This window comes from Acartia tonsa, chromosome 7, assembly GCF_053477335.1.
Source record: "Acartia tonsa isolate MP-2025a chromosome 7, ASM5347733v1, whole genome shotgun sequence".
Taxonomy (NCBI): domain Eukaryota; kingdom Metazoa; phylum Arthropoda; class Copepoda; order Calanoida; family Acartiidae; genus Acartia; species Acartia tonsa.
Genome location: NC_137266.1, coordinates 34,444,102 through 34,465,317, shown reverse-complemented (window position 1 = coordinate 34,465,317; position 21,216 = coordinate 34,444,102). Strand labels below are relative to the sequence as shown.

Genomic DNA, 21,216 nt, shown 5'->3' with positions numbered 1-21,216 from the left:
TCTGCCATTAATATCCAGAGCCCCTATATGCTATGGTCGCAGTAGCTAGTATATATTAAAGACAGGCTATCTTTCAGTTTTTATCATTAAGATAAAGAAATCTATCTAAAAACCTTTCATATAGAAATTTTCAAAAACTTATTTATTTAAACTTTACAATCATTTCAATGCCTTAAATTTTCTGTGAAAACATAGGACAGACAGAAATTACCTCAGTTGATAAAATTGTCGGAAAATATGCAGGAAGGGATTGGAAAGCCCTATGAATGTATGATAGCCTGCACCTAGAGATGTGGTGAGAGGAAATACTCAATTTACCAGATAATAAAATACTCAAAAAGGAATTATATCAAATACATACTTTGATAACATCTCTTTTAGATTCAGTAAATACTTTTATTTAACCACTTAACGGTTTTACTACCTTTAAAATCTAGAAAGCATCTAAGTGACGACCAAACGGACAGACAAAGGTTTTAGAAAGTTTCTCTTTTAATGAGATGTTTTAAAAAGTTTATTTTCTTTTGTCACATGTTATCTAGGGTGGGGACTATTATACTAGTTATTTTATGACCATGTTCTCTTTTTTTACTGGCTAGATCTTGATTGGTTTTATTAAACTGGAAGTGTCTATACTTATTAACCAATAAATTTATCTACAGAAGGTGTAGTGGTTTTTAGTAAATTATCATTGGGAATCAACATCAATTTATTATCCATTTGTAAAGATTAATTTTTGCATAATCTTTTATATTTTGTTTCAATTTTTGTAGTCTTGACTTTATAAAAACATTCGGTGACTAAAATTGTTCACCTAAATTATTACTTCTTGCCAATAAAGTGAGCAAATCTTACCAATAACGTCTAGCTCAAAGTAATAAATATAGTATTTATAATATATAAATATATAGACAAATGTATTTATAGCTAGGACATTTTATCATTCTATTTGTGTTTTAAAAATACTTAAGTTCAAACATCAGGAATATTAATGCACAAGGCAGTGGACGATAAATAGTTGTACAGCCCAAATTAAATAATATATAAATGCTTCTTCTGTATAGTAGAGTTTTTGGTTGCAAATCTTTGACACCGAACAATCGAAATTTTATTAAAGTATCAAACTTTTTCAGCCAACAAATTATAGAAGTGTTACAAAACTTTAGGTACAAGTGTACTAGGGACTTTAACCCCTCATAAATAAAAGGTTAAAGAAGTACTTTCTTTTCTTTTAATGTTAGAGTATATAAAAACTAAGAATAAATTGGCTAGCATCTCTTTATTAGTTGTAGAAAAAGTTTGTTATAAAATATTGATATGATTCTGTCTTGGTGTAAGATTAGGATTTGTGATTTCCCAAAAGTGGCCAATTGAGCACCAATTCCACCCTCCCCCCTCCTTCTTATTTTTGTTATATTTTAATTGAAAAAAAAGAGGGATGGTTTTTTTTCTATAACTAACCCCTGCGGCGACCCAAACATTGTGGTCTACCAAGAACCAAAAAAACCTAACCAGACCTAAAGTAAAAATAAAATAAAAAAGAAAAACAACCCCCCTCCTAAATTTTCAATTCATTCAAAAATAATAAGGAATGGGACATAAGTGCCCAAGAGGGTAAATTGTGCGATAGCACCTTAGGATTTACCCCACCACATAAAAACAGGGATTACAACACCCATAAAAGCCAGGCTCAACAATTACGTCAAACGAACCTTAGCAAATGTAGAGTAACAGGGCTTAAAACACCTGATTAAACGAAATATTAATTAGAATTCAAATAAAAATTTTTAAAAAATCGAAAGATACATTTCTATAAGAATTCTACAAAGAATCTTACTGTTTGAAACAGAAAGGTATGTTCTAACAAGAAAAAACTCGTTAAAATAGGACCATCCCAGAATGTAGAAAAGTTTCGCTCTATATAAATATTACATAACACTGAAAAGTAGAAAAACTTTTAGTAAATTATAATGCAGTTTCTGGCTCTAATACTTACACAAAGATGGTTATTTTCAGCGCAGCAATAATAAGCTAATAAGTCAATCAGAACAGTTAAAGGAGAACTTCTCACTCCCCATCCCCCCAAAAAATGTGTTCCCTTGGGGATGGTTTCCCAACATGAGCGAAGCCACTACATACTGAAAAATAAAGAAAAGATAATCCTAATATATAAAGTGTTAAGGATTTTTTTGTCTGAAGCTAAAAATTTCAATAAAAACTGACGCAATAGAGTTCTCCATTATATGGAAGCTTTTATAGGTTTTTTTCAAATATAAGTCTTCGGGTAGGGTTTGATGCGAATATTAAACCCCTAGATGTATAGGAGCGCACCAACTAATGTAAAAAAAAAACTTTTATCCTAATTTTGATTAAATCATAAGGCACAAAAATGTGACTAAAGTTGTGAAATTGCGTGTCCTGTTGAAATATGAAAATATGCTGTAAGTGTAAATTCAAAATTGTGTAACATCAGAATAAATTAAATTTTCTTGTTCAAGTTTAAGCACGATGCTTTTTATTTTTGCCCATGTATGAAATAGAATAAATTTATGCATTTTAACATTGTTATTATGTTTCTAAAAATAACATTTCTAATACTTTTAGAATTACTATATTCTGTCAAATGATAAATTTATAATTTAAGTTTTTTGTCTGAAGCTAAAGCTCTTTGATATACCCTCTCTGAAAGAGTTGTGCTTTTTAGGAATGCTCTAAAAAAGCCCAGGACTATTTTAATGTATTTGTTACTAGTCCGCCTAGTATCCTCCACTAGATTCTAGGAATGATCATAAATGAGGCAGAAATAACAAGCAAATATATCTAAAAACAAGCTCAAAGAAAAATGATGTAAATAAATGTAAAAAATACCTTTAACTATAAGATTAAAAGTTGAAAGAATAAGAAGCCTTTGATTTAGGAAAGTAATGATAAACAAGATTTCAATGGTTTTAAATCATCGCATATGACCTACAAGTGTATCGGATAGACAGATAAACCATTCTATAATTATCTATAATACAAAGTAGAATGATGTATGTCCGTCCGTCTGTCTATCCCTTAAGATTTCGGTAAACACTGAACCGATCGGATTCTACTCTTCAGGAAATATACCTACTGGTCATGTGGTGGTGTTAGGCTATTTTCTTAGGGGATGGGACACCCCCAACCAACTCGAAAACAAAAATAAATCCCCCCACTCCCAAAATTTTTAAAAAAGAATTTTTACGAATTTTGCGAATTCGCCATTTATTCACGAAAATTTGCGACCCATTCGCTTTTTTTTTCGGCTGAGTAGGTAATAGAAGATGTAATTATACCTGTTGGAGTAAAGCTGCTAGTATATATATATACTAGCAGCTTCGCCCCTAGCCTCTATGGGAGAATTTAAAAAATTTTCTTTACATTTTTTTTTTTAGATATTTTCTGTATTTTTTAACATTTTATAACTCTTTATAACATTTTATAACCCTTTATAACATTTTATAACTCCTCAAAAATTTTTATATTGATTTATATTATTCAAAACCTTTGATTTTTTTTTTTTTTTTTGTTTTTAATTTTTTTAATTTTTTTTTTGCCTTTAGCCTTTTTGGGGCTTTGCCCCTACAAGAGAAGGAATGTTTCACAATCTTTTTGAATTTGATACAACAAAGTTTAAAAGAAGAAAAGAAATTTTAATAAAAGAAAAATAATTGAAAATATAAAAAAATATAAAAAAGTATAAAAAAATATATCAAAACCCACCCCCAAAGAAAATAGCTTAAAACCACCACTGGACCAATAGATATATACCCTGAAGAGTAGAATCCAATCGGTTCAGTGGTTACCAAGATCTTAAGCTTCAGACAGACGGACGGACGGACAGACAGACATCATTCTACTTTGTATTATAGACTAGCGGCTTCGCCCCTAGCCTCTAGGGGCTTTATTTCTGAAGGTTCAGGGGAGAATTTTAAAAATTTTTTTTACATATTTTTAGATATTTTTAGTATTTTATAACATTTTATTACTCTTTATATCATTTTATAACTCTTTATAACATTTTATAACTCTTTATAACTTTTTATATTGATTTATATTATTTGAAACCTTTGAAATTTTTTCTTGTTTTTATTGTTTTTCAAAATTTCTTTGCCATTATTCTTTTTTGGGCTTCGCCCCCACAGGAGAAGGAAGTTTTCACAATCTTTTTGAATTTGATAAAACAAAGTTTAAAAGAAGAAAAGAAATTTAAAAAGAAGAAAAATAATTGAAAATATAAAGAAAATATAAAAAAGTATAAAAAAGTATAACAAAATATAAAAATTAATAAAAATATATCTATAATACAAAGTAGAACGATGTCTGTCCGTCTGTCCGTCTGAAGCTTAAGATCTCAGTAACCACTGAACCGATTGGGCTCTACTCTTCAGGGAATATACCTACTGGTCCTGTGATGGTTTTAAGCTATTTTCTTGGGGGGTGGGACACCCCCAACCCCCCCAAAAAAATTAAAATACCCCCCCAAAAAATAAATTTTTTTTTTACTTTTTCTTTTTAAATCTAAAATACGAAAAATTAAGTTGATCAAACCTAGCAAAGCCCCTAGAGGCTAGGGGCGAAGCCGCTAGTAAAAATATATAAAAACATAAAAAACATTGAAATTAGAAAAAAATATGAAAATTTTTTTTTAGGGGGGGAAATTTTCATTTTTTGGGGGGTTGGGGGTGTCCCACCCCCCAAGAAAATAGCTTAAAACCACCACAGGACCAATAAGTATATACCCTAAAGAGTAGAATCCATTCGGTTCAGTGGTTACCGAGATCTTAAGCTTCAGACGGACGGACGGACAGACGGACGGACGGACAGACATCAAGCTACTTTGTATTATAGATAGTGGCTGTGATACTTTGATCTTATAGGAACGTTTTTAGAAAATTGCTTCTTTAATAATTAAGATTATGATAAATAGTTTATATAAATGCATTTAAATTTATTTAAGAATAAAAAGCTAGAAACATATTTGATTTGATTTGTTAATTTTGGACAATATGTCAGCTTTACAGCGTATCTAGCTAAATTGTTCTCATATATTTTAACACAGAAAAACTGTAGAAAATACAATATTCATGGTAAAAGCCGTTTTAAAATTTAATCCAAATAGGTAACTTCAAAATAAAGTAAAACAATAGAGGGGGAAGAGGTTAAATAATTGTATGTTCCTACCCCTTGGACCCTGTGCCGACTTTTAATAGGGTCTTTGAATATCAGCCAAAAGCGTCGGAAATATTAATACAGCAAAGTGGCTACTAAAGAGAAAAAAGGAATTTGCCAGCAGACGAAAAAGGTCCCCAACACTGGATCTAGGAAGTTTTATGGATTATATACATATCTATACTTTTACATTCTTACATTTTTTTCTATCTCATTTTGTGTGTGTGAAACATAGAGGGCTATAACTGAGTGACTTTTTAAATATGGGTAAGACACATAACTGAGAGTTGGAATTCTAATCCATAACAACCGCCACTAAGCGGCTTATTAGCTTCTGTATCCTCTGTAATATTTATTCAAACGGAAAAGACAAAACTTAAATAGCAACTGCAACTAATAGTGCGGATTAGAGAAAGCTGAGCGGCTTGAAAAAAAACTCTCAGACTTCGCTATCAAATTTAATTTAAGCCACTCAACGCCAAACTCATACTAAACTATCCCTCGCCCCAGTCACCATAAGCCAAAGCCGCAACGTCGTTAGATAATGCTGAATATTAAAAACTTGTTACTTTTTATTTGTTATTGTTAGTTTGTCCAACTTTCTTAGTGTAAAGCTTCGCCTTTAAGTAAGTTGTCCTCCTTGTTTGTGAATACAATTTAGTTAAGTGTATGCGACTATACACACGTCACATGAATCTTTTCTAACCACTAGGTATAGTTTCAGGGATCTAAAGGGATAAGACAATGGCCGATAAATTAATGTACATCCCTGATGATGGAACATAAAATTACCCCTTCTGTAGATTAAACTAAGTTGTTGAAAGATTTGAAAACTGAACTTAATAAAACAACTAATCAAAACTCAGAAAAAGTCCCCAAAGTTGATAAGCCAACAAATAAGAAATACTTCGGGGACTAGTGTAATAAAAAGCTAATTTTCCCTCCTCTCTCTGTATATTTTATACAAGGATAACAACTTACATAATAACAAGCTCAACTTCACTGTATTTTGTGGTTATAAGAATAGATGCAAGATACTTAAAATCCTAAATCCCTAAGTTCTTAATTGATTCCAATAGAATCATAGTGAAGGATCAATCCGATCAGATTATTCTTTAAAAAGTGTACATATTTTAGTACAAAAAGGCAGTTATTTTTATTCCATTGTTCTCCTTTAATAGTTTATTTCCTTAAATGAAGGTTTCCCTGAAGAAATTGTATTTTCTAAAAATTGAATCATAGACAAAACATACAAAAATCTCATACAAACACAGAATTAGGAAAAACATATGAAATCTTGAAATAAAATTTATTAAACTCAAATATGTTTATACAGTTATAGCATAAGCTTACATTACATAAGATATTATTGAACTACATTTATAAAAATAATTTGCAAATAGGAAATTTTCTTTAAATTTAATATATACAAACTTGAAATTACAAATATTTACATAAAACTAAATACAAAAAGTATGTTGTCATAAGAAAATTCTCTTATATATAAAGAGATGGTCAATTGTTGAGTAGGGTTTAACATTCTTCTTTTACTGTGGTTCAATCTAGGTTTATTCGGCGCTGCTATCACCTTCCTAAAAAATATATTTAATATTGTAATATTTTTTAACTGGTTTTATACAGGGATAAAACAATGACCAATAAATTGATGAACATTTCCAGTGATAAAATTACCCCTTCAAAAGATTAAATTTTAGTTAAACAAGGATGACAACATCCATAAAAGCGAAGCTCTGAAACGGTAGGACAAACGGACATTAACACTTGTATAATGTCAGAACTGAATAATTAGAATGCGAATGTCTAAGAGTCAAAGCAAAATTGTAAGTAAATTTGTTGAAAAACTGCTTTATACAGGATAATGTTTATGGACATACTTACATTTTTAGGACTTGATTATAGAGTTGCTTTGCTTATGATATTGTACTTTGTTGTCCCAGGAATCAGTATACCAAAAATCAGACAAATCGGATAATTAGGCACATATAAATTTGTTGTTAAAAATGTAAAAAAATCAACATGTTTAAAATGGACGTACGGACATTCTGGTAATGATTATAGAGTTGCTACGCTTTCTAACTCGTACCTAACTATTATAGGAATCACCATGCAAAATTTGAAATCAATAGGACAATTTTAACATGCCTTAATTAACGAAAAAAGCTATTTTAAAAAGTTAAAAAATCAACATGTTTAAAATGGACGTACGGACATTTTGGTAATGATTATAGAGTTGCTACGCTTTCTAAATCGTACCTAACTACTAAAGGAATCACCATGCAAAATTTGAAATCGATAGGACAATTCTAACATGTCTAAATTAACGAAAAAAGCTATCCGTTACGGACGGACGTACGGACGTACGGACGTACGGACGGACGGACCGACCCTAATTATAGAAAAGCTTCGCTTTTAACAATTCAGACACTGATAGATCCGAACAAAATATCAAAATTCAATAATAGAACTCAAAGTTTTGAGCAAACTTTTGGATTATGTGTAATTTACAGTCCAATATCCCATTCCTCTGTAAATTTTCTAAGCCCTGCAGGTATAAACAATGCAGCAATAGATTCTTATATGAAATACAATTGATAAAAACAAAGCATTTGATTCACTAATAGTTGAATGGCAAGTGTCTTACTTAGAACCAATTTTCTAGGGACCTTGGAAGGGTAAACAGATCAAATAAACATATCTAAATTAACAGGAATTATATGATAAAGATGATTATGAAAATGAATTATAAAAGCATAGCAGAGTATAATACATAGTTTCTTTTTTCTGAAAATGAAGAAAAATACTATGGTAAATAAACCTTAATTTTGTCTATATATTTATCTCTACCTGTTATGGGTAGAGTGTTTGAAAGTGATGAAATTGTGACAAAACGTTTGGCTTCCAACCTTTCACGTCAATCTACAATCTGACACATTCTGAACCATTACAAAATCTATATTTTTAGGGAAAATTTTAATCTAACTTTTAAAAGTGTGAAAGAAATACTTGTCTTGAAACCCTTTAAAAAAAAAACATTTTCTTCAACAATTTTAATTGCTTACAAAATGAGTATGAACTAAATTTTTAACTAATCAAATCATGCACAACAAAAAAAATATGTATTAGCTACACAATAATTAAAAATTCGGGTTTAGTCCCTTTCGGGCAACGCCTCTTTTCCCCCATTTCTAGCCCCTGCGGGGCCAAATGCCTAAACCTGCGGGGCAATTACCTCACCCAACTTAACCTATAATAACCTATCAAAAGCTTCTGTGATAATACTACGAAAGGGACTATACCCAAAAATTCTATCAAAATAAGATATTATACAAAATAATGAAAGAAAAGAAAAAAAGTTTCATCTAATGAAGATCTATTCTACATCTAACTTATTAACTAGTCAAAATATTAAGTTATACTTGAGTTAGGCAAAAAAATCTAAAAAATAGTGTTTCATTCAGATGAAATTGTCTTTCTTTAGTGGACTAATAATTTTTAAAAGGATGACAACATCTATATAAGCGAATCTCTTAGACAGAAGGACAACGAACATTAACACTTGTAGGGTGTTAGAACTGAATAAACAGAATATTAATGCACAAGTATAAATAAAATGTAAGGAATTTGTTACAATACTTCTTAAATACAGGATACTGTTTCAGGACATACTTACATTTTTAGGACTTAATTATAGAAATGCTTCGCTTATAACATTGAAGAAAAGACGGACGCACATAACCTAATTAGAGAAAACTTTCGCTTTTAAAAGAAAATGCTAACAAATTAACATAAAATGCACAAAGTAAGATTTTAAAAAGTGGTCTACCTGTTGTGGATTACCATCATCCTTTTCATCCTTGAGTATGGTTGAAGCAACGTTTATCTGTCCTTCTTTCTCTTTAGAACTCTCTATAACTGCTTCCAGCTTCCGGCTTATTAAGCTACCAGTCTTGGAGACAGCTAGGTGATTAAATAAAAGTAAGATTTATTAAGATGAATTAATATATGGAAGTACACTTTGTAATTCATAATTTTAAAAGGATAGTTGGATGAAGGGCATTTCAGAAAACTGTTTTCAAGTTACAAGTTTACCATTAAATATATAATTATGTCTTACAATAAATAAGAAAAATTAGACATCACTAAATTAGTCGTCATGTTGTTTTTGTGAAAAAAAGCCAGCTATAACAGAAAATTGAACAGGAAAAAATTTTTAGTTCACTAAATTCAAGTTTAAATGCATTTCGTGCAACTATCCCTTTATTTTTTTCATTTGGAGAGGACAAACTGAAAAAAAAGTAACTGTTTCACTAAAAACAATATGCTTAATTCAAACAAAGGCCTTTTTTTAGGGATATAAAAATATATCCTAGACACATTTTAGACTTGGTAATTTTAACAATTGCAATAAAAATCTTTTCTGTCGTAAGCTTTATATAATGCCTATGAAAAATGACGTAACAGAGTCCTACCATAGGTCAATTATAAAATATATATATATAATTCATACCTGATCTTACGCTATTGCCTCTCGATAATCTTGGTGAACCTGTAATAAATATGCATTTAAATTGAAATAAGAATAATAGCTCAAAATTGCCAAACAAAATATCTAATATGGAAAACCATGTATATTATTTAGCCAATAAAACCCTGTTTGAATGCATATTGAATTGCCATATTAGGAACACAAAGTATAAAGAAGTCTGTCTGTGTATCTGTACAGAAGAAGCTAGATCTCATTAACTAATAACCATTATACCTATTGAGTTATGATTTTAGGAAATAAACTCACTGAATTTATAATGGTGGAGTAATACACACACCTCCCCCTGCAAGAATGACAACCCCAACGAAAAAAAAACTTATTAACAATATAAGATTGAATGAAAGATTAAGAAAGGCAACGCATCTTCGGGGTCGTTTCGTCGTATTTTCACAGTAGCTTTTCCCCTATTTCTAGTCCCTGCGAGAGGCTCTAACCCTGCGAGGCCAATTGACTTACATTGCAGGGCAATCACCTAATCTAAAATAACCTCTCAAATGCTACTGTGAAAATACGAAGAAACGCCCATTCAGAGGCGTTGCCACGAAAGGTACTTACCCAAAAAGTTTCTATCTTACCTTGTAAACCTGGGTTAAAAAAAGCAGCCCTGACTCTGTTGCTTGTGGACATTACAGAGGCCTTTCTTCGCTTTATGGAACTTAATAAAAAATTAAAATTTTAAATTAAGTTAAAATGAATATATATGAAATGGTCATAATTAAGAACAGTTAGACTTAATAAGCGCATATGACTAAACGGTTACAGAAAACTAAGGAACATAAGCTAAAAAGGACCCCCCATTATGCATAGCAACAATAAATGTAAAATATACGTGGATATTATGACAGGAGAAAAATTGTTGTCAATTTAGGTTGCAATTTTCCCTCGCATTTATTGGCCAGGCCGTTTATCCAGTAGTAGGGGAGGAGAATGGGTAAAGAAGGGGTAGATCGTATTTTAGCCCGCTACAGAGTTCACTTTATAATAGAACATGAAAATCTGGTGTACAATCCAAGTAATAATAAATCTATTATAGCAACACATAATAAAAAGCTTACTTTGCTCTTTCCTTCAAAGATTCTTTTGGATTGAATGTTAGTTGTGAAGTTTCATCATTATTACACAACAAACTCTTTTCTCCGTCGTCAAAATTTTCTAAAACAAGGTTGATTTTAATTCAAAGTAAAAGCGAGAGTGACAAACGTCGAAGTGGACAATAACCTAACATTTTAAAAATCATATTATATGATTTTAGATTTCAAACACCAGTGGGGTGTTTATTTGTATATTCATATATAAACTAACCTATTTAGAAATACTTGATTAACTTAATATTTTAGACACTCCTGCGTTAACCGCTACGACGTTTGTTACTCCTGGGTTTGTCCTTGAACCAAATTTAATTGTTGAACCCCTTTAGCTATCAAAATCATTAATTTTTATTAAAAACGGCTAAAATATGCATTATATGAAAGTCATAGAATCGTAAAACAACTGAAAATCACATTATATTACTATTAGCAAAAATTAAATGAAAGAGGGCTATAATATTTTTGGAGGTAGACCATAGTTTTAGTGGTTCTTGTTACTGTTGCTAAAGAATGAAATAATTATCAAATTTTCGACAGGATTGGCTATTTATCGCATCGTGTAAAAAAAAAAGCGGATATGAAAATGTACAATTATAATATTACATCTAGTTTTGTTAGCTCGTGCCTTTGGCATCTCTGGGCTTAATCTTATAACTTTACATTTTTATATTAGTACAAAACTGGATATTATACGATATGATAAATGTTTTTTTTCAGTATGGCTTAGAACCGGTTCTAATCCAACGGATATAAATCGGTTTCGAAAATTGTTACCAAGTTGAACAGCATCCTCATCCTCCATGACAAAGTTATCCGTTGGCATCTGAGGTCCATTATCCTTGAATTCTGCGGATCTAAATATTAACAAAGTTATTATGTTGATATTGTACTTACTGCTGCTATATCAGGCAAGGGACACAAATAACACGGGTAGGGGGATTGACTTTTGACTATAGGGGCGTTGTGACGCTTCGGGTACAAGTCCTCTCCACGTCAACTTTGAACATACTGTACATTTTAGATTGCAATGTAACGCGCTCATTCGCCTAGGGTATCAACACCCATGAGACAACCAACCCTTTGATTGCACAACATTTGTCTGAGAGGTCCTAACTGTGAATGGTGAATAGTTGCGCTTGTTTTGGGCCAAGACATTCCCTCTACTCTAACTATTTATGTCCATTTTTAACGTTTTAGTTATGACGCGGTTTCCGACCGAAATTCGAAACTATCCCCTTCTCGAAAATGAGCGAATGCGGTACTTGTTGAGCCACATTCGTGGGTTAAGGGGAATTGACTTTACCAATAATCATGCATAACTTAAAAGTATGAACAGTTAGGACTTCAAGACTAGGGTCATGCAATTAAAGGGTTAGTTTTCTGTTTGGTTTTTCTTAACTTTTACCATAAGTAGTGACAGGTATGTAGATATGTAGGTTAATGACTCTTAATGATTCAAGATAAACAGATAATATTTAAGTTACTGACCCTGCAGTATGTGGTAGCATGTTGGGTGGGAAACCATATTCATTAAAGGTAGATTCAGGTTCTACCACGTCTCTCTCTACCATCATAAAACTAATCTTTAGATTTCTATAAAAAAAAAATGGTTTAAATAAATATGAAGGTGACTTTTAAAATAAGGGTATGATACATAATTGAGGTTGAAATTATTTGAATATCCCCATTTTGGCTGGCACAGAATGCCAGCAAACCTGACAAATATTCTATCCTAATATCCTAATTTAAAATATAGATAGTTTAAATTTAGATGTTTTGAATTTCAGGTTCCAGGTATGTTCCTGATCCTCAAAGTCACCAGCAATAGAAAATTTACAGTTCCAATTTTAAATAGTGTTAAATGAACTTCATTATATCATCGTAAATAAAATTTAATTTACAGTCAAATTTACAAATTGGCAAAACCGTTTTGTATCCTCTAGATTAGAACTGGTTCTCAGTCCAACTCAAAATCATTTACAGCATCGTATTACAGACACAAACTTTGCACAAATATTAAAATGACAATTATAAAATTTACACCGATTTTCTTATGCCCGCGGAAGCTGTCTATAATACGATGCAATAAATAACTAATCTTTGTAAGACCATGACCCAAAACCATACTAAGGCTACCTGTCAATGATATAGTTTGTCTCAAAGTCGTCATCGTCCTCCCCAAAGGGATTAATTAATGACTCAGCAACTTTCATCCAGCCAAAGTAGAAGATGTACTCGAGGATGGTGAAGACTGGGATGTACAGGTCATGGACACTAGATAAACTACAATATTTGTTGACGAAAAGTGAAAAGGGATCAGATAAAAATCATAACCCAATCAAATAAATACTAAATTATTTATTTTTTAGGATCAGTTGGAGATTTCTGTTTAAAAGATTTTGAACCATTCTTTATACTAGCGGCTATGCTCCTAGCCTCTAGGGATTCTGTCTTCAAAGGGGTACGCAGGGGGCAGAAAAGTAGCATAAAACCAACTCTAAGCTCACATATTAAAACCAAATAGCCTAAAACTATTCCATGACCTATGTGAAGCTTCCATAAAATGTAGAACTCGATCCAATATTTACAGAAATCTTAAGCTACAGACATTATATCTAGGATAGTTGCTGTGATATTATGATTTATTTGGGAATTACCTATCATCATAGCCAACGAGGTTGAAGGTAACTCCAGGTACATACTTGTCTGCTTTTATAATACCTCCGTCCAGGTGAACATAACTAAAACAAGTTCAAAATTTGCAATTAGAAATAAAAGTAAATTTTTTTTATATTGCTGAAAACAATTCTAAAATTAGACAAATAATTTTTTCGCTAAACTAGGATATTCATAACTTCGGGCCTTAAACAACTTATTTTTAACATTATTCGTCCCTCGTCTTCATAGGATGGCGGGAGATTTCAGAAAACTATCCTAAAACCACACCAATATATGCATAATGCTTCACTGATATATTGAACCGACATTTTCAAAGATCTTTTGATATAAAAATCTTACTACTTTTTCAGTAAGATAAATAGAAGAAATAAGTGACACTTATTTGGATGATTAGCCCACCTAATAGATAAATATTCTAATCCAAAGAAAATGTAGTTAACTTACTTTTGAGGGTGAAGATATTGTCTGCTAAAGAGGGCAGCACAAAAATATGAAGTTACAGCAACTGTTACCAACTGAGTATACACTAAAATTTAAAGAAAAAGTATATTAGAATAGTTATTTATCGCATCGTATCATACACAGCTTTCCACGGATATAAAAATGGTAAATTATAAGATTGAAACAAGTTTTGTTAATCCCGAGGGACCGAAGGTCCGGGTTAACAAAACTGGTATTAATTGTATGATTTTTTTGTAGAAAAATATCTGTAATACGATACAATGCACATTTGTTTTAGTATGGCTGAGAACCAGTTCTAATCCAGCGGATATTAATCGGTTTGAAGCCATACTGGAAAAAAATATACTTTCTGGCAGTTACTTTAAAATTAATGTGAATTTTTGTGACTTACAAATGCATATTTTGAAACTGAAACATTTAAAATAATCTTTTTCAATGTAATTGTACACGCTTAAAATTCAATTTCTCAATGAATAATCAGCCTTGGTCCATTGAATGGGTCACCTCAACTAGTTTAATAAACTACCTATTGGTAAATTTATCCATCCGCTACAATAAAGTTGCCAATTCTGTTGCTGTATTTCCTTTAAACTGCCATGAATTTTCCTAAAATGGTGGATACTTTTCTGATTGGTTAATAAATATTACACATCACCTATAGGAATGCTAATCCAACCATAGCAGTACAACCTCCAGTTTTGTTTAGCTATCCGTTTTAGGCTGTCATGAATATTCCTAAAATTTTAAAAGTTTACTAGGAATTTATTTATGAAGTATCATGCTTTTCAAAAACTAATTTGAAATGTTAAAATATTTTTTGAATTAATAAACCAACACAAAACAAAGCATTAAATTTTACAACATAATGAAATATAGAAACTATTATTACTTTATGGTTTAAAAATACTTACGACAAGAAAAGATCTCCTGTAATAATATTCTCCTTTCTAGCCTCTTTGATAGCACCCTTAAACAATAAAATAATTTAAGGCACAATTTAATCATATGTTCATCTCATACAGCCAATACAAATATACTTTGCCCATAAAATACTTTTGCCCAATGGATTAAAACCCATGACAGGTTATGTCTTCCATTTATCTTTTGTTGCAGTCTGTCTGTCTAATTACAACTAAACCTGTGCCCAATGGATAGGAGCCCAGGACAGGTCATGACTTTCATCTGTCTTCTGTGTCAGTCTGTCAGTTTGTCTTATCACAACTATACCTGTTACCAATGGCTAGGAACCCATGACAGGTTATGTCTACCATTCGTCTTCTGTGTCAGTCTGTCAGTTTGTCTGTCATATTACAACTATACCTGTTACCAATGGCTAGGAACCCATGACAGGTTATGTCTACCATTCGTCTTCTGTGTCTGTCAGTTTGTCTTATCACAACTATACCTGTTACCAATGGCTAGGAACCCATGACAGGTTATGTCTACCATTCGTCTTCTGTGTCTGTCTGTCAGTTTGTCTTATCACAACTATACCTGTTACCAATGGCTAGGAACCCATGACAGGTTATGTCTACCATTCGTCTTCTGTGTCAGTCTGTCAGTTTGTCTGTCATATTACAACTATACCTGTTACCAATGGCTAGGAACCCATGACAGGTTATGTCTACAATTCGTCTTCTGTGTCAGTCTGTCAGTTTGTCTGTCATATTACAACTATACCTGTGCCCAATTGATAGGAGACCATGAAAGGTCATGTATTCCATCTGTCTTCTGTAACAGTCTGTCTGTCTGCCATATTACAACTATATCTGTGTCCAATGGATAGGAGCCCACGACAGGTCATGTTTTCTAACTGTCTTCTGTATTAATATATCTGTCTGTCTGTCTGTCATATTACAACTATACCTGTGCCCAATGGATAGGAGACCATGAAAGGTCATGTCTTCCATCTGTCCTCTGTAGCAAACTGTCCAACATGTCCCTTTCCTAAAAATCATTTCACAATATAGACTTTGGCCTAAAAAGTTAATTTCAACACACCTTTTTATTCTTTTTGTAACAATAAAAACAGACAGACATAATGTAATGAATAGTCAATATTAAATGGTTCATTAAACCATGAATAGAAATTTTAGACATCTAAATTGAGTAGCAGTCAAGTGAACAAATATTTCTCTAAAATCAAGGATAAGTAAAGCTTCAAAAAAATTATATAACAAACAATATTAGAGCATTAAAAATAAAGTACCTTTTCAGTTAGAAGATGAGCATCAATCAAATGTTCTAAGCTTGGAAATCTCTTAGCAACCTAGAAAGAAAATAAATAGACTTATTTACAAATTTATAGTCGGCTTAAAACTAACTTGTCACATCAAATAAAAATGATAAATAGTATAAATTTAAAAACTTGCTTAAACAATTAAATTATTAAAACGATTGTTTACTTTATAATTTATTTTAAATAATTTTCGTGAAAACCTTCTAGCCAAAATGGTTATTGTGAGATTCCTGGACTAACTTTTTCAACAATTGGCGATGTTTTTGTATTTTAGCGGGAGAGAAAATAAACTATCATTAAATTTAACATCCCAGTTTTTTTTTATTTTAGATTTAAGATAAGAGATATGAGATTAAACATAAAATCTAACACCGTGCGTCCTGTCTACAATATATATTTGGACTGAATGCTTTTACATCCTTTGAACAATTTCTTCCTTGTTCTATAGAAAATAAGAACCATGGAAAGAAAACAAAGTATCGAACATCGTCGTACTTTTACAGTAGCTTTTTTCCTATTTCTAGCCCCTGTGGGGGGCTCTAACTCTGTGGGGTTAATGATAAACATTTACCTAACCTAATATAACCAAAATCAAAAGCTTCTGTAATAATACGACGAAAACCGCTAGTTCGTTTCCTTTCCATGATCCGTAATTATTAGTTCACCTTGATGCTCAGATGTCTCAGAACCAAAATATTGGATAGACAGGCCCATCTTACTATAGTTCTTCTCAGTGATCTAAATTCAAAAATATATAAAAAAAAAGTATAACAAATTATTGTTGTAGTTAAGTAAGTCTGTCGGCTTTACATTTAAGTTTAGAAAAGAAAAAGAAAAATTGTTTTAAGGTAAGGGAGTTATCTATGAGAAGACTTGTTGTAAAAGAGAACCTTATCGGTTCAGCGAAGCCTCCAGTAAACAGACAAACATCCTGTTTCTTTACATATGGAGGAATAATTACTACCCAAGGGGTTAAAAAATGCATTGTCATTGTACAATTTTGAGCTTTGCTTTTTGTTGTCATCCTTTTTAATCGATTAAACTAAATGGATGAAAAAAATTCAATGTTTACCTGTCCTCGCAGTAAAGGTTGAGATTAAGAGCCAGCTCATCAGGCCAGGCCAAGGCATTCCACTGCTCCCACCATCTTGTTACAACCTGTTTTATTAAAACAAAATTGAGTGTTCCAGTGTGCAAAATTTTTAACCATATTGATTATATTCAACGAAGAAGGTATTAAATCAAATAAGAATTACATTTTACCTGTGTAACATAGAAACCAAGGAGGAAAGACAAAGGTATCCTAAAATTAATATTTTTTTTAAGCGAAGCTTTTCTATAATTAGGGTCGGTCCGTCGGTAACGGATAGCTTTTTTGTTAATTTAGGCATTTTAGAATTGTCCTATCGATTTCACACTTTGCATGGTGATTCCTGTAGTAGTTAGGTACAATTTAGAAAGCGAAGCCACTCTATAATCGTTACTAGAATGTCCGTACGTTAATTTTAAACATATTGATTTTCAACTTTTTTAACAACAAATTTGTATCAGATAAAATTATCCTATTGATCTAATTTTTTTAATACTGATTCCTAGGACAACAAAGTACAATATTACAAGCGAAGCATCTCTATAATAAAGTCCTAAAAATTAAAGAATGTCCATAAACATTATCCTGTATCTAGCATTTTTCAACAAATTTTATTTATAAATTTGCTTCGACTATTATACATTTATATTCTGATTATTCAGTTCTGACACTATACAATTGTTAATGTCCGTTTGTCCTACCGTTTCATTTCTTAGATTTTATGGATGTTGTCATCCTTGTTTATTTTATAGTTACAGCAATTTCGTCAGTATTATGAAACACAAGGCATATGTATAACACTGCTTTTAACATCTAATTCGCATGAAACATCTGTAGCTAAGAAATATAGTTGGACAGATAAAGTTTTGCCTCGCATGAAAGCTTTCTAAATGTCTTGGGTGAATCATGTGTAAAGTTAAGTATATAGTAAAGATTAGCTGCACTACCAAAAAAGAATATACCTGACAGAAAATTTGGCACAAAAGCAGCACAATACTTCAAAATTGTGTCGATGATTATCGTCATACCAAAGACAGAATCGATATAATAGACTAAAAGAAAGTAAGGTAATTAATCTGTACGGTCAATTAAATTGTTTATTTATTAGGCTTTACTTTGTTGGATAAATGCTTAATCTATAATTAAGTCAGAGCTCCTGACATAATCAGTGATTGGACAAATAATATTTTGTGGGTGGAACTAAGCATAAGCATTGATTTGTGATGTAACCATAGGTATGATGAATTTTCAGGAAAAACGTTTGATTTAATAAGTACAAAAAATAAGCATCCGCAAAAACCCACGTTTCGACCGAAACGTTTCATACTGATATTTAAATCATAAAGTAGCCTCGCTAATTAAACTTTGCTTTAATTTTTTAAAAGTTACCTTATGCAAGTGTACAGGGTCATAAACAATGTCAGATCCTTCCATACTCCCTAAAAAATAAATCAAGGATGATAATACACAAAAGTTAAGACTCATTTACAAAAAAAAATATTAATAGTTACATAGTAGACAAGTGTCTGTTTAAGAATAAACACTCTTCCATTGTTTGTTTTCTTAAAAGGATATTACAAAAAAAATCTTAAGGTTAAAAAGAGGAAAAAACGTGTTATTTTTAGATTTTGAATAACATTGGGCGGAGCTTTCAGAAGGAGGAGATTTAATTTTGTGCAGTTTGATTAATTTAGACCTTAAAATTTCTCACATAAATGTTATGAATCAAAAGTTAAAACTTCGCTGCTATGCTCATTGCTTATTATCATATTGAAGCCTCTAAATATTAAACAAAATAAACAGGTATGAAGTAGAGAAGGGGGAATGCCTTCCCTTTTTTACCCCGGAATAGTTTACAGCACCATGAAAAAAACCCTGTGCACACAACAAAAAATGAAAAATATATCCACAATAAAAATAAGAAAAAATGAATAACAACGCTATGATATTCAATAAATAAATTCAATGATAATCTGTCGCTAATTTCAAGCCAAAATCATGCAAATAGAATAGTATAACAATACAAACAAATAATTTTAAATTTACATTCTTCTTATAATTAAAGATTTTCTGTGCACTCTAAATATTCCCTCACTTTGTAGTAGAAGTGTTCATGAATATTTTTAATAAGATTTAAAAAAAACCCTATGAATATAAAAAGAAAATTTACCTTTAGTAAGCTGCCTTTCCATATTCTTAAAACTTTAAGAAAGACACCGATGGCATTTGCCGTATGGGTATATTCCATATACGAAACAGTCATTTTTTAACAACTATGTCAATTGTTTACAAAATTTTAATTAGATCTAAATTAGATCTTTGTTATTTATAAATTTACACCTACTAAATCACTAGTAAATCATTGAGATGTTTCTGTTAGCTTGACTCAACAAAATCTGACCGTAAATTCTGTTAAATTCCACAATCAACCACTTTTGTTCCCCTCCCACACACACCCCCATAAATATTTTTCCAGTCCCAAACCTAAATGAAACTCAAAAATTTTCCTCAACCCCTATTCTCTATTATTAAAAGTATCCGAACAATGTCCCCAACTATCTACTAGTTTCATAGTAAAAGGGATAGATTATAGATCAGATTTTTTTTAGTCCATATGTAGCAATATAGATTTTATCCAGTTATCAAACATTTTGAAAAAACTTCATATCAAAAGGTATAAAAAGATATCCTAAAATCAAATATTGATCAGTATTTTAGTAGTTTTTTACCCTTGTAATATTACATTGTACTACATTGTCCATCCACCGGGTGTCTGTCAAAGTTCCACAGAAATTAACCTATGCTAAATAAATACTTTAGTATATGAATATTCAATTTACAGTCAAATTAATAAAAGCAACTAATTTTTTTTTACATTTCATAAAAATATATTACTAGTCCTGAAAAGCACTATAGCTTGCACCCAAGGATTTTCTTTTCTAGGAAGTCAAAGTCCTAAGATATCATCAAGACCATTATAAAGAAAAATAGTTGAGCTGTTTTGTTTGCAGGCCTATTATTATTATTATTTGCGCTTAATAACTCCTTTGATAAGTTGTTATAATAGGTTATATTCAGTTTACACTAATAACGTTACAATGGTCAAAGATCCCTTACAAACAAATTTTGATCATATGACCATCAAAGGCGATTAGCTTTAGAAAATTCTGTTTTAATATATTATGCGCAGATATCTAAAGGGATAAGACAATAGCAGATAAATTGGTATGCATCCCCTTTCATGATACACAAAATTCCACCTTCTGTAGATTACAAATATTGGTTGAAATTTTGGACACTCAACTTAATGAACCAACCATTCAAAATTTAATGAAGGTCCCCAAAGTTGTTAGAAAACGTGATGTAAAACTTTGGGGACAAGGGTAATAAACAGCCCTATGTCTCCTATTTGGAGAATATAACTTCATTTGTTCAAATTATTGTAAAGCATTGTTTTCTCTTTCTTTCTCCCTTTCTCTCTATTTTTTTCTCTCTCCCCCTCTCTCCTCTTACCTCTTTTTTTCTATTCTGCATTTATTTATAACATTAGATTTAATCGACATTATTTTAACAAAAAACATAAATTATCTTAACTGGGAAAATTTTACTTTCCTGTTTGTTAGGGCACCCATGGTAAGTACTATTCAAAGTCAATTTGCTTTGGCGGTCAATAATGAGTTTCAAACAAGAATTTACATGTCCAAAGCAGTTCAGCAAGAGACTAAACAACAACCATAAAATACATTTCCGATTTTATTAAACTATTGGCAAAACACAAATTAATTAGATAATAAAAATAATTTCCATACCTATATTATTTTACAAGAATGCAAATTTTCTGGCATACAATCTAAACGTAGGTATGAAATGTGATTATGACTGTCTGGATAAATATATT

The 21,216-nt window shown here is 31.2% G+C and overlaps 1 protein-coding gene across 8 annotated transcripts; it reads right to left on the bottom strand.

Moving 5' to 3' along the window:
- Positions 1-6,487: 6,487 nt before the first annotated feature.
- Positions 6,488-19,749, bottom strand: LOC145323648 (bestrophin-4-like). Of its 8 annotated transcripts, none has more exons than XR_013881036.1 (21): positions 19,489-19,749; positions 18,708-18,757; positions 18,281-18,370; positions 17,492-17,531; positions 17,301-17,386; positions 16,894-16,966; positions 16,199-16,258; positions 15,856-15,936; positions 14,901-14,956; positions 14,645-14,724; positions 13,972-14,053; positions 13,506-13,589; positions 12,985-13,122; positions 12,337-12,441; positions 11,623-11,702; positions 10,816-10,912; positions 10,336-10,415; positions 9,722-9,760; positions 9,038-9,171; positions 8,059-8,147; positions 6,488-6,785 (listed from the first exon to the last, which is right to left on the bottom strand). XR_013881036.1 is itself a non-coding variant. In XM_080166058.1 (20 exons), the coding sequence occupies exons 1-20, from the start codon at positions 19,579-19,581 to the stop codon at positions 6,762-6,764; spliced, it is 1,581 nt and encodes a 526-aa protein (XP_080022184.1). In that variant the 5' UTR covers positions 19,582-19,727; the 3' UTR covers positions 6,488-6,761. The 8 variants fall into 8 exon arrangements, 4 of the variants coding, with proteins under 4 accessions (XP_080022184.1, XP_080022183.1, XP_080022187.1 ...); XR_013881034.1 differs by having other exon boundaries at positions 12,985-13,131; positions 19,489-19,727; XR_013881035.1 differs by lacking the exon at positions 14,645-14,724 and adding an exon at positions 14,516-14,595 and having other exon boundaries at positions 12,985-13,131; positions 19,489-19,727.
- Between the last annotated feature and the right edge of the window lie 1,467 nt (positions 19,750-21,216).